General features: G+C 42.0%; 1 protein-coding gene across 1 annotated transcript in view; it reads left to right on the top strand.

Moving 5' to 3' along the window:
• The window catches only part of Wdfy2 (WD repeat and FYVE domain containing 2), a 174,681-nt gene that overhangs the window by 68,625 nt on the left and 93,387 nt on the right, over positions 1 to 12,669 (top strand). Inside the window, exon 2 of the mRNA XM_004660042.2 lies at positions 6,994 to 7,061. Within this exon, the coding sequence (XP_004660099.1) occupies positions 6,994 to 7,061 (68 nt within the window). The remainder of the gene's footprint in view (positions 1 to 6,993; positions 7,062 to 12,669) is intronic.

The raw sequence follows: 12,669 nt of genomic DNA, 5'->3' as shown, positions 1-12,669 counted from the left end.
TGGAATTCACTATGTAGTGATCTTCCTACCTCTGCCTCCCAAGGGATAAAATTAAGCCTAAATGAAGCCAGGCGTAGTAGCACATGCTTTTAATCCCAGCACTGTGCGTTTGAGGCCAGCCTGTGACTACAGATTTGATTTCCAGGTCAGCTTGGGCTACAGTGAGACCCTGTCCCTCCTCAAGAAAACTGCCAGTGGGCTGGAGAGATGGCTTAGCAGTTAAGGCGCTTGCCTGCAAAGCCTTAAGACCTATGTTCAACTCTCCAGATCCCACATAAGCCAGGCACACAAATTTGAGGCAAGTGTAAGGTCGCATATGCCCACTAGGTGGCACAAGTGTCTGGAGTTGGATTTCAGTGGCTGAGGCCCTAGTGCACCAATTCTTTCTCTTTCCCTCTGTCTCACTCTCCCTCTCTCTAAAAAAAAAATAAAAAAATAGTGATAATAATGTTGCTTGATTGTGTACTGTGCAGCTCTCAGCCTTTGCATTAGAGACTTAATTACTCCTCTGTCAGACACTGGTTATGCTGACTCTGGGTTGCTGCAGCTCAGAAAATGAAAGAGAGAGAGAGAGAAATAAAAGCAGGTTTCTGTGAGTTAACAAACTTGGCTAGGTCTTTTGTAGTAAGGTCCTCGATGTGAGGAATTGAGCTGCATGGGAGAGGGGTTCAGGGACCAGAGACCACTCAGCCTGGATCCCTGTAGTTTAAACCCCTGGCTGTTTTTGCGTGCTGGCCGTCTCCCAGGGCCACTTCTGTCTAACCAAGGAGAGACCCTGGATATCAGTAATGCACAGGGCACTGTGGAAGATTGGGTTCAATTTCTGTATGTGACTTGCATGTATATATCGGGACCAACACAATAACCAGAATTTCATGACCATGGAGAAATACCTTTATTCCCCACTTTGGTTAATCTTCCACATATATTTCTTAAGAGTCTCTGCAACATTCTCTGCATTTGAAACATTTCATATCCTTTAAACAAGTCACTATAAAAACTACCCAGAAGACGCTGATTGACATATCCTCTTGCTTAAACTTTTTCTGTTAAGTTTGCAGATCACCAGGGCCCAATTTGTACTGCTACAGCTGTGTGTGATCTGCCAGAGAAGACCCCTGTCTTGCCACACACGGTGGGATTTGCTCCACAGCCCTCACCCCAAATTCCTTTATTGATGGCAAAAATAACAATTGTCCCCAGGGAAATGAAGCTCATTGCTATGGTAACTAATGAAGGTTGCATCATTCTAGGGCACATTTTTAAAAGCCTGGATTTTAGCATGGATAAACTCTCTGTCTTATTTTATTCAGTAGCTTAGCAACCTGTCTATAGTGTTTGTTGTCACTCCCAGCTCCCCTCCGCCTTTTCTTCCCCAGAAAAGTAACCTACATAGATAGTAATTGATTCTAAGTATGTTTTCACTGTGGATTTGATTTAGTGCTTAGTTTATGGTGACAACTTTCCTCTGTGGACCACAAACCAGGACGCACTCTGTCCAAAGGATTGCCCATCCTTCACGGTGGACAGCTGTGAGATCTCTGCACGCAGTTTTCTTTCTCCACGTCTTCGCTGTTGGTGTGACCCGGGGACATTCACTGGTGTGCTTTTTCTCTTAATTTCGGATGGCAGCTAGCACGTGCTGCGATTCCCAAGCCTCCGTTTTCAGCTCAAGTCTTTCTGTGAATGCCAGGTAGGCAGTTCACAGCATAGCAGCATTGAGTGAATAGTCCCCAAACTGAACATGCTACAAGATAAACTTCACATTGCCTTCCACAAAAATCACCAGGAGATGAAGTCCGTCGGCCCCAGTCCAGGGTGTCTACTTTCTGAGTGATCTGAACGCCGTTCTCAGTGCATTCTCCTCTGCCACTGAGCTGTGCCATATTTTTGCCTGCTATAAACTGAAGTTGTGTGTTTGTAGAGGGAAAGGGAGCCACACCTGTGAAGAATCCTGTAAGGCCGAATGACTGAAACTTCATAATTGTTGAGCATTTCTTAATCACATTCAATGCTTTCCCTCTCTCTTCCCTCCCCTTTATTTTCAGTGCAGTTCTTTTTTTCAAATGGAATCACACTTTAAGTGGAATTTCCAACTTGAGCTTTTTAAACATATTTTGTATTTATTTTTTGAGAGAGAGAGAATGGGCACGCCAGGGCCTCCATCCGCTGCAAATGAATTCCAGATGCATATGACCCCTTGTGCATCTGCCTTACGTGGGTCCTAGGGAATCGAACCAGGATCCTTTGGCTTTGTAGGCAAACACTTTAATTGCTAAGTCATCTCTCCAGCCTCAGTGCTTTTCTTTTTTAATACTGTTGGAGCTTAAACCTGGGGCCTTGCATATATGCCAAGCAATGAGCTCTGCCACTCCTGGCCACAGTTGATATGTTATGAAAAAAAATTAAGGAAAAAGGTTTTGTACTTAACTATTAGAAGGTTTTTGTGTTGCTTTTAAAATATAATTTTTTTTTAGAAAAAATAAAACTTCAAAACTTTATATAGTGAAATGTATACTTAGGAAATTTCTAATCATCTAAAGTGCCCTTTTTAATTTCTGGTATGCAGTATTTTCGTTTGTTTGTTTTTGCTTTGTTTTGTTTTCTTGAGGTAGGGTCTTGCTCTAGCTCAGGTGCTGACCTGGAATTCATTATATAGTCTCGTAGTAGCCTCTCAAGGGTGGCCTCAAACTCATGGCCATCCTTCTACCTTTGCCTCCCCAATGCTGGGATTAAAGGCATGTACCACCACACCTGGCTCAAGGCATCTTTTCTATTGTCCCAGTGCAAAGCAGTTGGCTTACATTCAATAATGGCAATTTCTTTAAGTCACTGCCTAAGCAGCTGCGGTTTCTATGCCTGGGAATTCACATTTTTTGTATCTTTCACCTATCTATTTTGTTCTCTTTCGTTATAGGTCTGAGTAAGAGGAACTAAGAGAATACATACCACAGACTGAATGTTATTCTGCCTTGAGATTTTTTTTTTCACCAAACACATTAGTCCATTATTTTTTAATTCAACATCATCCACATTAAAAGGTCATAGGTAGAATGTAACCAGTTACTTTGCCAGGATGTCACTTGAGCTGCCTTTAGGACAGTTCCTGATAAAGTCATTTTTCTTCTCTGGAACCACATGAATAAAGTCTCTGTAGTTCACTTTTATTTATTTATTTATTTATTTATTTATTTATTTATTTATTTATTTATTTATTTATTTTGGCCTTTTCTCTCTCTTTTATAAAATTTTTTTGTTTATATTTTATTTATTTGAGAGCAATAGACAAAGAGGCAGATAGAGAGGGGTGGGGGAGAGAATGGGCATGCCATGGCCTCCAGCCACTACAAACAAACTCTAGACGCGTGTGCCCCCTTGTGCATCTGGCTAATGTGGGTCCTGGGGAATCAAGCCTTGAACTGGGGCCTTTAGGCTTCACAGGCAAGCGCTTAACCGCTAAGCCATCTCTCTAGCCCTCTCTTTTTTTAAAAAGGAAATTTATTTATTTATTAGAGACAGAGAGAGAGAGAGAGAGAGAGAGAGAGAATGGGCATGCCAGGGCCTTTAGCCACTGCAAATGAACTCCAGACACATGCTCCACCATGTATGTGCGTCTGGCTTACATGAGACCTGGAGAATCTAACCAGGGTCCTTAGCTTTGCAGGCATGTGCCTTAACCGCTAAGCCATCTCTCCAGCCCTGGCCTATTCTCTTGATCTTTCAGATTCCCACCAAAATGGCTGATTAAACTCTGCTTACGTTATAAGACTTCTCTAGAACAAAGCTGCAAGTTTCTCCACATTCTTCCTATGAGCTAGTTCCAAAAACCTAAGAACCACACTGTCAAGTTTCTTACAGCACTGGTCCCACTTCTAGGTCCCAGTTCTCTGCTTCCATTTCTTTCTTATTGTTGGGACTAATTCACGACCAGGGGCAGCTTAGGCAAGGACAGAGTTGATTTTGACTCACAGATCCAGAAGCGAGTTCATCATGCCAGGGAAAGTGTGGCATTAGCGGGAGGCCCACATCATAGTGTCACCTGTCTATATCCTATACATTATTGAGAGTAACATACTGATACATTCTATTAGCTTTATTTATCTGGAAATATGTTAATTTTTTCCTTTTTTTTTTTTTTCTCTTTTGAGGTAGGGTCTTGCACTAGCTCAGTTTGATAAGGAATTCACTCTCTAGTCTCAGGCTGGCCTCAAATTCTCAGCAATCCTCCTATCCCAGTCTCCTTCCCCCTCCCCTTTTGGAATTTTCTCCATTTTAAAGTGTAGGTCACCCAGATAGAGAGTTCTTGGTTGACAGTTTATTTCTGTCAGCACTAAATATAGCAGCTCACTGCTTTCTGGTCTCTATGGTTTTTATGAGAAATTGGCTGTTAGTATTATTGGCGACCTATTGTCTGTGGCAAGTCACTTTTCCCTACCTGCTTTTAAGATTTTTCTCTTTGGACTTTGGCAGCTTGATTTTAATATGTGTGTCAAGTTTTGTTTTGTTTTTAGTTTATCTTCGCTAGAGTTCTTTGAGTTTGTTAGATGTGTGCATTCATATCCTTCATCAGATTTGTAAAATTTTGTGCATTTTTCTCGAAGCACTTTTCTCTGCCTTTGTACGTTTTCCTGTAGGATTCCCGTATGGTGTGTGTCGGTACACGTTAAGAATGGCTTCCAGGTCTCCTAGGCAATGCTTCTTTGTCTCATTTTTATAGTCGTTCGTTTCAGTTACTCAAGTTCAATGTCCTTTAATTCCAAATTCCAAATTGTTTATTCTTTCTCCTTTCTACCCAAAGCCATTATGGGATCTCTCCTGTAAATTTTTCTTTACTTACTGTTCTTCTACAGTTTCAAGATTGATATTCCCTATTTGCTTATACAGTCTTGTCTTGATGTCCTTTCTTCTGAGGTGTGTGGTCCTGTGGCCCTCTGGGCATACTGAGGACTGTTGACTTAGAGTCTTTGTCTAGCAAGCACGATGTTGGGACTTCTATGTAGATGGTCTCTGTCAGTTTCTTTTTCTTTTTTTCTCTGAGTGCTTTATACTTCTCATTTCTTTGCATCCTTTGCAATCTTCTACTGAGAACTGCATGCTCACAAGTTTAGTCATGTAGTAACCTTGAAAATCACACTCTGAAATTCTGTACTGCCCATGTATTTAATGATTTTTCAAAGACTGTTTTCCTTGTATGTAATTATTGAAATCTTTGTTTCCTTAAATATCGGGTCCCAATAATGGAAAGGAGTTTCTTTGTCATGAACTTCTTTTGAAAGACTCTGTCAAGGAAGTCCTTTAATCCTAAGGTGATTGAAACAATAGTTAGACTCTATTGTAGTCACTCAGAAAACTGCCAGGGAAATCAAAGCACACATCTTAAAGTTGTAGAGGACACGGTTCCCACCTTAGAACCAGAAGGGTACCCTAGGAACACAAGTCACTCTTCCCATGGCTAGCAGGGTATGATGATTAGCTCTGTTAAGTGCCACTCACTGAAATGTCCCGCTTTCTTTTTAATTCTGAACTTCCCTAGACATTGTGAACATTATTAAGTAAACATCAGAGTTTGAAAAACTTGAAGTTGTAGTCCTGATCCGCACACTGTTCTGTTCTGCCACCTTCTCGACGTCACTGCCTTATTTACTCTTATTGAAAGAGCACTAGCCAGGCATGGTGGCGCACACCTTTAATCCCAGCACTCGAGGAGGCAGAGGTAGGAGGATCGCCGAGAGTTCGAGGCCACCCTGAGACTACAGAGTGAATTCCAGGGCAGCCTGGGATAGAGCGAGACCCTACCTTGAAAAACCACAAAAAGAAAGAAAGAAGGAAGAAAAGGAAAGAAAAGAAAAGAAAGAGCACTAGTATTGCACGTTTGTACTACCGTAGGTGGTGAAAAGGACTTGCTTAAGAGAATAGTGATCACCGATACGTGTGTGAGCAGTGTGGGTGCCGAGTTACTTTTTTTTTTTTTTGGTTTTTCAAGGTAGGGTCTCACTCTAGCCCAGGCTGACCTGGAATTCACTATGGAGTCTCAGGGTGGCCTCGAACTCACAGCGATCCTCCTATCTCTGCCTCCCAAGTGCTGGGATTAAAACGAGTTACTTCTTATAGCTCTCCACCCCACAGACTGGGGTCATTGACCAGAAAGACAGAATTTTACAGGTATATGAAATGATTTCACTCATAGCAATACATCATAACTTGCAGCTGTGCAAAAAAAAAAAAGAAGAAGCATTTTGTCACTGTTCCTGTCACTGTTGTATTCTTTCTCCTGCCACTCATTGATAGACGCCTCATTGATTAGCTGAGGCGTGTGTAATCAACATAACTTACAACTTAGTCCAGCCTTCCATGGGTGTTGGGGAATTGAACTCAGGTTGGTAGGCTTAGCAAGTAAGTACCTTTGACTGTTGAGCCCTCACTCCAGCATTGTGTTTTATGTTATTTGATCATGTTGCACTTCCTTCACAGAGTAGGTTCCCTGTGGTTCTACTAGTAAAGTCCACTAGTACCCTAGGGTGATGGAAGCTTCTAGCACGCATGTAAGAAAAAGGCAAGCACTTGGAAAGGCACAACAGCAAAATGAAAATAATTTTCAAGTGCTATCATGATGATGGTGATGTTTAAAGACCCACGTAATTCTGAGTAGGTAGAGAAACCTTAAACTTAACAAGTTTTAGAGAGATCTGTGTAGTGTGTACAGATAAGTTTTATTTGCACGGTGAAGCTTATATATGATATGCATATAGTATTAAGAAGTTTGAGCCGGGCATGGTGGCACACGCCTTTAAACCCAGCACTTAGGAGGCAGAGGTAGGAGGATCGCCATGAGTTCAAGGCCACCCTGAGAATAAAGAGTGAATTCCAGGTCAGCCTGGGCTAGGATAAGACCCTACCTCAGAAAACAAAAAAGAAGCTTGGTTTCTGTGCGTCACCATTTTGCCATGACTAAAAACTACTGCGTTTTCATGTATGCATTTTCTTCTCTTGTAGGACAGTTCGTGTTTGGTTAAAGAGAGACAGCGGACAATATTGGCCAAGCATATACCATGCAATGCCTTGTAAGTATCTGGTCTCTGTCTTGAAATACCAGATCAGTACTCCAGCTCTCCTTCCTTTTCCTTTTGTAGGGAAGGCTGAAAGCTGGAATCTCATCATAATGAAAAATATGTTATTAAATCATTTTAGATTGTAAGGATGTCACTAAGAAAAGTAAGGAAATTGTTCGGAAATTGACTGTATATTCATGGGTTCTGAATAAGTAATGAAAGGACTATTGCACACAGACTCTCTGATTGCATCAGACCTCTTCTTGTTGTCAACCTTTTTGTTTAACTATTTTGAAACGTATGTACTTAGACAACTGAAAATTTTGTTCAGTGATTACACTTGTGAGGTAAATTTGTCCTTGTATTATTGTTGTAGCATTTATTCAAATTCAAGATATTCAGCATTGAAATTCAGTTCTCAAAAGAACTTGCTTAGGATTATGACATTCTAATTAGAAGTGGAATTCATTTCCCCAAGATATTATCTGAGAAATATGTCCTTGTACTTCCAAATAGACTAAAAAAAAAAAACAAAAACCAAACTACAAAAGAAAAAAAAATGTTTCTTAGATTGTTCCACGTTTTTTTCCTTAAAATTAATAAAGTTTGGATATCTTATTTTATATTGCTTTTGGTATAAAATGATGGTTTAGATACATTATCATCTATATTAGATATTTCCCCTTCTATCAATCCCCTTCTTCAAAGCTTAATTAAAATTGGTGTTGTGTAAGCCGGGCATGGTGACGCATGCCTTTAATCCCAGTACTAGGGAGGCAGAGGTAGGCTGATCACCTTGAGTTCGAGGCTGCCCTGACACTACATAGTGAATTCCAGGTCAGCCTGGGCTACAGCGAGACCCTACCTTGAAAACCAATCCCCCACAAAAAAAAAAAAAAATATCCTGGTGTTGTGGAAGAACTTTCCAGGCTTGTTGCTTGGGCTCATGTGCCCTCAAGCTGAGTGCGGAGTATATATTTCATCTATTCAGGCACAGATGCCAGCTCTAAAAGTGCATGCCACTATGCACAAGTAAAATGACGTCATACTGAATTATACATGTGACTAAGCCAATGCCTTTGGCAAAATACTGTAATGTAATTTTGCCTGTTTATGAACAAATGAATTATTAAGGATATAATGATTTTCAGTGGCTTTCAAATTATCTTTGAGGTTTTGCATGGTTCAAGAATTATGTAGTACTTAGATAGTAAACACAACACTGAACCAAATACTCAACTCGTTTTCTGTGGAGAAGAAACATCTTGGATTTCTGTATCTCACCTATTGTGTTTCCAGTAGACATCTTTTTTTAAAAAGTATTTTTATTTAGTTATTTATTTGACAGAGAGAGAGAGAGAGAATGGTCACGCCAGGGCCTCCAGCCACTACAAATGAACTCCAGACATGTGCACCCCCTTGTGCATCTGGCTAATGTGGGTCCTGGGGAATCAAACCTGGGTCCTTTGGCTTTGTAGGCAAATGCTTTAACTGCTATGCCATCGCTCCAGCCCTCCAGTAGACATCTTTAGAGAGTATTTCTCCCCCCTCCCACCAAGATGAACCCGTTAAGCCATGGCAGTGATGGGAAAATAAGAAATTCAGATTGCTTTTCCCAATTTTAAGTGATATAAGCAGTCTTTCCTCTTCATTAGACTTGCTTCTTAGCTTCCAGGGGGAGATGAGGAAGGGCTGTAATGTAGCACGTTGATGTTGCAGAAATGGAGTACGAGATGAAATTCACCTAGGCAAAGTCATGGAGAGCTGGCGGTAGCAAGCAGGGAGTCTTCTTGCCATGAGCAGGGAGGGACCTTAGGAAGGCACAGGGTGTGACACTTGCTCGCCCATCCCTTCCTCATACACATACGGTGTCACTCTCTTACACTCCTCCATCAGGCCACTGCTGAGTACCTAGAAAGTGTCTCAGTGCCTGCTCATCATTAATTCAAGGATGGCTAAAATGTGTTGTAGCTTTTATAGTTGACTTAGGTACTCAGTAGTACTTATGGAAGGATTGACTCTAATGATAAAGACGATTTCCTCGGGCAGGAGACATGGCTTAGTGGTTAAGCGCTCGCCTGTGAAGCCTAAGGACCCCGGTTCGAGGCTCAATTCCCTGAGGCCCACGTTAGTCAGATGCACAAGGGGGCGCACGTGTCTGGAGTTCTTTTGCAGTGGCTGGAGGCCCTGGCGCACCCATTCTCTCTCTCTCTCTGTCTGCCTTTTTTTCCTCTCTGTCACTCTCAAATAAATAAATAAAAATTGAACAAAAAAAATTTAAAAAGAAAGATGGTTTCCTCAAGTACAGCATCATCTATTTTTTAGTGATTAAACATGAACTTTAAGAAACAGAGCCCTCCAAGTACTTGCATATTTGCCTATGATAAGTGCTCTTCAGAGCGCTGTCTGATGTCAGCCGAATCAGTATCCCCCGAAGAGGAAGTCGCTGGGATTGTACATCCAAAGCCACTGAATCAGATCTGCATTTTAGTAAAAGCCCTAGAGAGTTTCAGTGTCTATCAGAGTTTGAGAAGATGGTCTTGTGACATTATAGTCAAAGTGTTATTGGTTGATGTTGTAGACAGCTCCACACTGCTGAGATGATCTTTCAAAGCAGACACAGTTTGTGGGAGGAACAGGATTTATGTGAAGCTAACAGCTCCAGGGGAAGTTCCCTAATAGCAGAAGAAGTTGACTCCTTTCACAGATTCAAGTAAAGAGGGAAACCACCAGCAAGAGCAAAATAACTGACAGCCAAACAGCAGGGAGCCCAGGCAGAGCTCAAGCACTCTGCCTGCCTTTGGGCTGCAAACCAGACCTGCCCAGAGTGACCCCTCCTCCTCCAGCCAGGCCTCTGGAGACAAGCTTTTTAATGGAAACACCTGAGTCTACTGGGGGACATTCAAACTACCACAATTAATTATGTGCATTTTAAATGAACACAGGTAAAGCCTCATGCATATACAATATTGACTTATAAACATATAAGTGTCTATGTTAGTCAAACATTTACTTCATAGTTACTGTAGACAGACCATTGATGCAGGAACCAGAGATTTGCAGGCAAACAAGGTACATGTGGCAAGATGATTTCTGTTGTACATAGGGTAAAAGAAAAACAAAAGGCCATGCCCTTCACAGTTGGTAAGAAGTTGGCTTTTATTAACATAATGAAACCTATTGTTTTGCATGCTAACTTAAAAAATTAATTTTAAGAAATTGGCTTTATGTTCCTGGGACTCTTATGTATTCAGGTGACAGAGTAACTGACCACTGGTTACAAATGTAAGCTTTGGGGACTGGAGAGATGACTTAGTAGTTAAGGCACTTGCTTGCAAAGCCAAAGGACCAAAGTTCGATTCCCCAGTACCCACATAAGGCCAGATGCACAAAGTGGTGCATAAATCTGGACTTTACTTGCAGCAGCTAGACACCCTGGCAAACCCATTCTCTCTTTCTCTCTCATCTATCTTATTTTCTCTTTCTCTCTCCCCCTTTCCCTCCTTCTCTCCTTGCAAAAAAAGAATAGATAAAATATGTATATATTTTTAAAAATGTAAGCTTTGTTTAACTGAAGAGAGGCAGGATATTATTGCATAACGAAATAAGCTACCATTTGATCAGATAGAGAACTTGAAATAGATTTTGAGTTTCTAAGTGATTACTTTGCATCCTTTCCTATTGAAAGATTTTCTTTAAAAAAGAGATTACACAGAAGTATCTTTAATTAATGCTTGTGTGGTATTAGTTACAAAATAGATAAAAAGAAGCAGATTACATTCCGTGGCTTTAAAACGTACACCATAAGGCAGCATGGCCACATTCTGTGTTCATGCTACTATCAAACAAGTAGGGTTCCAAATACAGAAGGAAGCAGGCAGTACATTAAAAGATGGCGTATTCTGTCCTTGGAAATCCCTTTTAGCTATAGCACTTGTCATGTTCTGCGCAAGAGAAAAGGTGTTCTGTAGCTTTGAGAATCTGAAGTTAAACAGAGGAAAGGTGCAGGAGGCCCTAGGTGAGTGACTAGGGAAGGTGAAGTTTGAAGCAGATCGCATATAGAAAGGCAGTGTGAGAAGAAAAAAAGGAAGGCAGGCAGCGTGTGATAAGGCTGTGAGACTTGGGGAGTGACCCAGCAGGAGCAAGATGAATTGCAGATGATCATGGTCAAACCTGAGCCCTGTCCTGGAGTCCCTGCACTCCCAGCTCAGACTTTCCCCCTTCAGTGAGATGAAGGAAGCCAGGAGAATCCAGATGTGCCTTGATTAAGGCTCTTTGCCTGGCCCACGTGGGTTTCCCAGGAATTGAGCACTTTGACTAGGACATGCTGTTCCCTTGAACGGGCTGTCTACATACCCAAGAGCTGTGAGACATTCAGGCCTGGAGCAACAATAAAAATTGACTTGCAGAACATAAGGGCTGAACCTGGAGGAGGACTTCTGGCTCTTTGTGAAGAGGAAGCCCAGACAGGGCCTCTTGAAGGTTTCCCTCCTCATCCTCCCAATCCACAGAAAAGTCAAGAGATCTTTCCTCGCCTACTGCGTGTGCCATTGGCACCAGTGGGTTTCCCTGTGCTGTTGCTACAAGTTTTTTAGATAATTTAAAATTTTGTGTTTATGCATGACTTGTGTGTGTGTGTGTATGCATGCACACATGTGGAGGGGGCTTGCATGTAACATAGCATGTGTGTGGAGGTCTATCCTAGTAGAATCTGTGCTCGCTTACTTTTTTTTTTCTTTTTGGTTTTTAGAGGTAGGGTCTCACTCTAGCTCAAGCTGACCTGGAATTCACTATGGAGTCTCAGGGTGGCCTCGAACTCATGGAGATCCTCTTGCCTTTGCCTCTGCCTCCCAAGTGCTGGGATTAAAGGCATGCACCACCACGCTCGGCTTCTCCTACCTTTTTAAAAATATTTTTTTCACTTACCTATTTGTGGGCAGAGAGAGAAGGGAGAAAGAAACAGGTGCATCAGGGCTTCTTGCTGCTGCAAACGAACTCCAGATGCATGTGCTACTTGTACATCTGTCTGTGTGTGGGTACTGGGGAGCTGAATCCAGGCCAGCAGGCTTTGCAAACCAACACCTTCAATCGCTGAGCCATCTCTTCGACCCTCTTTTATCTTTTTTGAGACAGGGTCCCTTACACTGCAAATGAACACCGGTCTCAGTAGCCCACAAGCTTTGGATTCTCCTGGCTCTGCCTCTCATTGCCATAGTTGCCTTGAGATCACAGGTGCATGTGCCCCTTGACATGGGCACTGGGGAGGGCCTCAGATTGGCAGGCTTCTCATAAAAAGCTCCATCTCCTCAGGCCCCGGCAGCGGCACATAGCCATCGAAATCCAGCATCGATTGTACACCTCTTAGTTTCTCCCTGTTCACTTCCCCCTGGATCTCTCTTCAAAGAGAAAGGACTGACTCAAGAGCAAGTCAGATCGCAATAGTTTGATCTTCTTCCCTTTAATTTCTTTGGATGGTTTATCCAGCAAACGTTAAGTTTCCTGTAGAGAGGGAAGGTGGTGCGTAAGTGTGGCACAGGTCCCTACATTTATGGTGCTTACAGCCTGGTGTATAAGGCAGACATGAAATGTGTGCTAACCATGATGTGTGGTGATGGTTATG

The sequence above is a fragment of the Jaculus jaculus genome, chromosome 7 (genome assembly GCF_020740685.1).
Source record: "Jaculus jaculus isolate mJacJac1 chromosome 7, mJacJac1.mat.Y.cur, whole genome shotgun sequence".
NCBI classification, from domain to species: Eukaryota; Metazoa; Chordata; class Mammalia; order Rodentia; family Dipodidae; genus Jaculus; species Jaculus jaculus.
The sequence above is the reverse complement of the archived record's forward strand: the minus strand, read 5'-3'. Positions and strand labels throughout refer to the sequence as shown.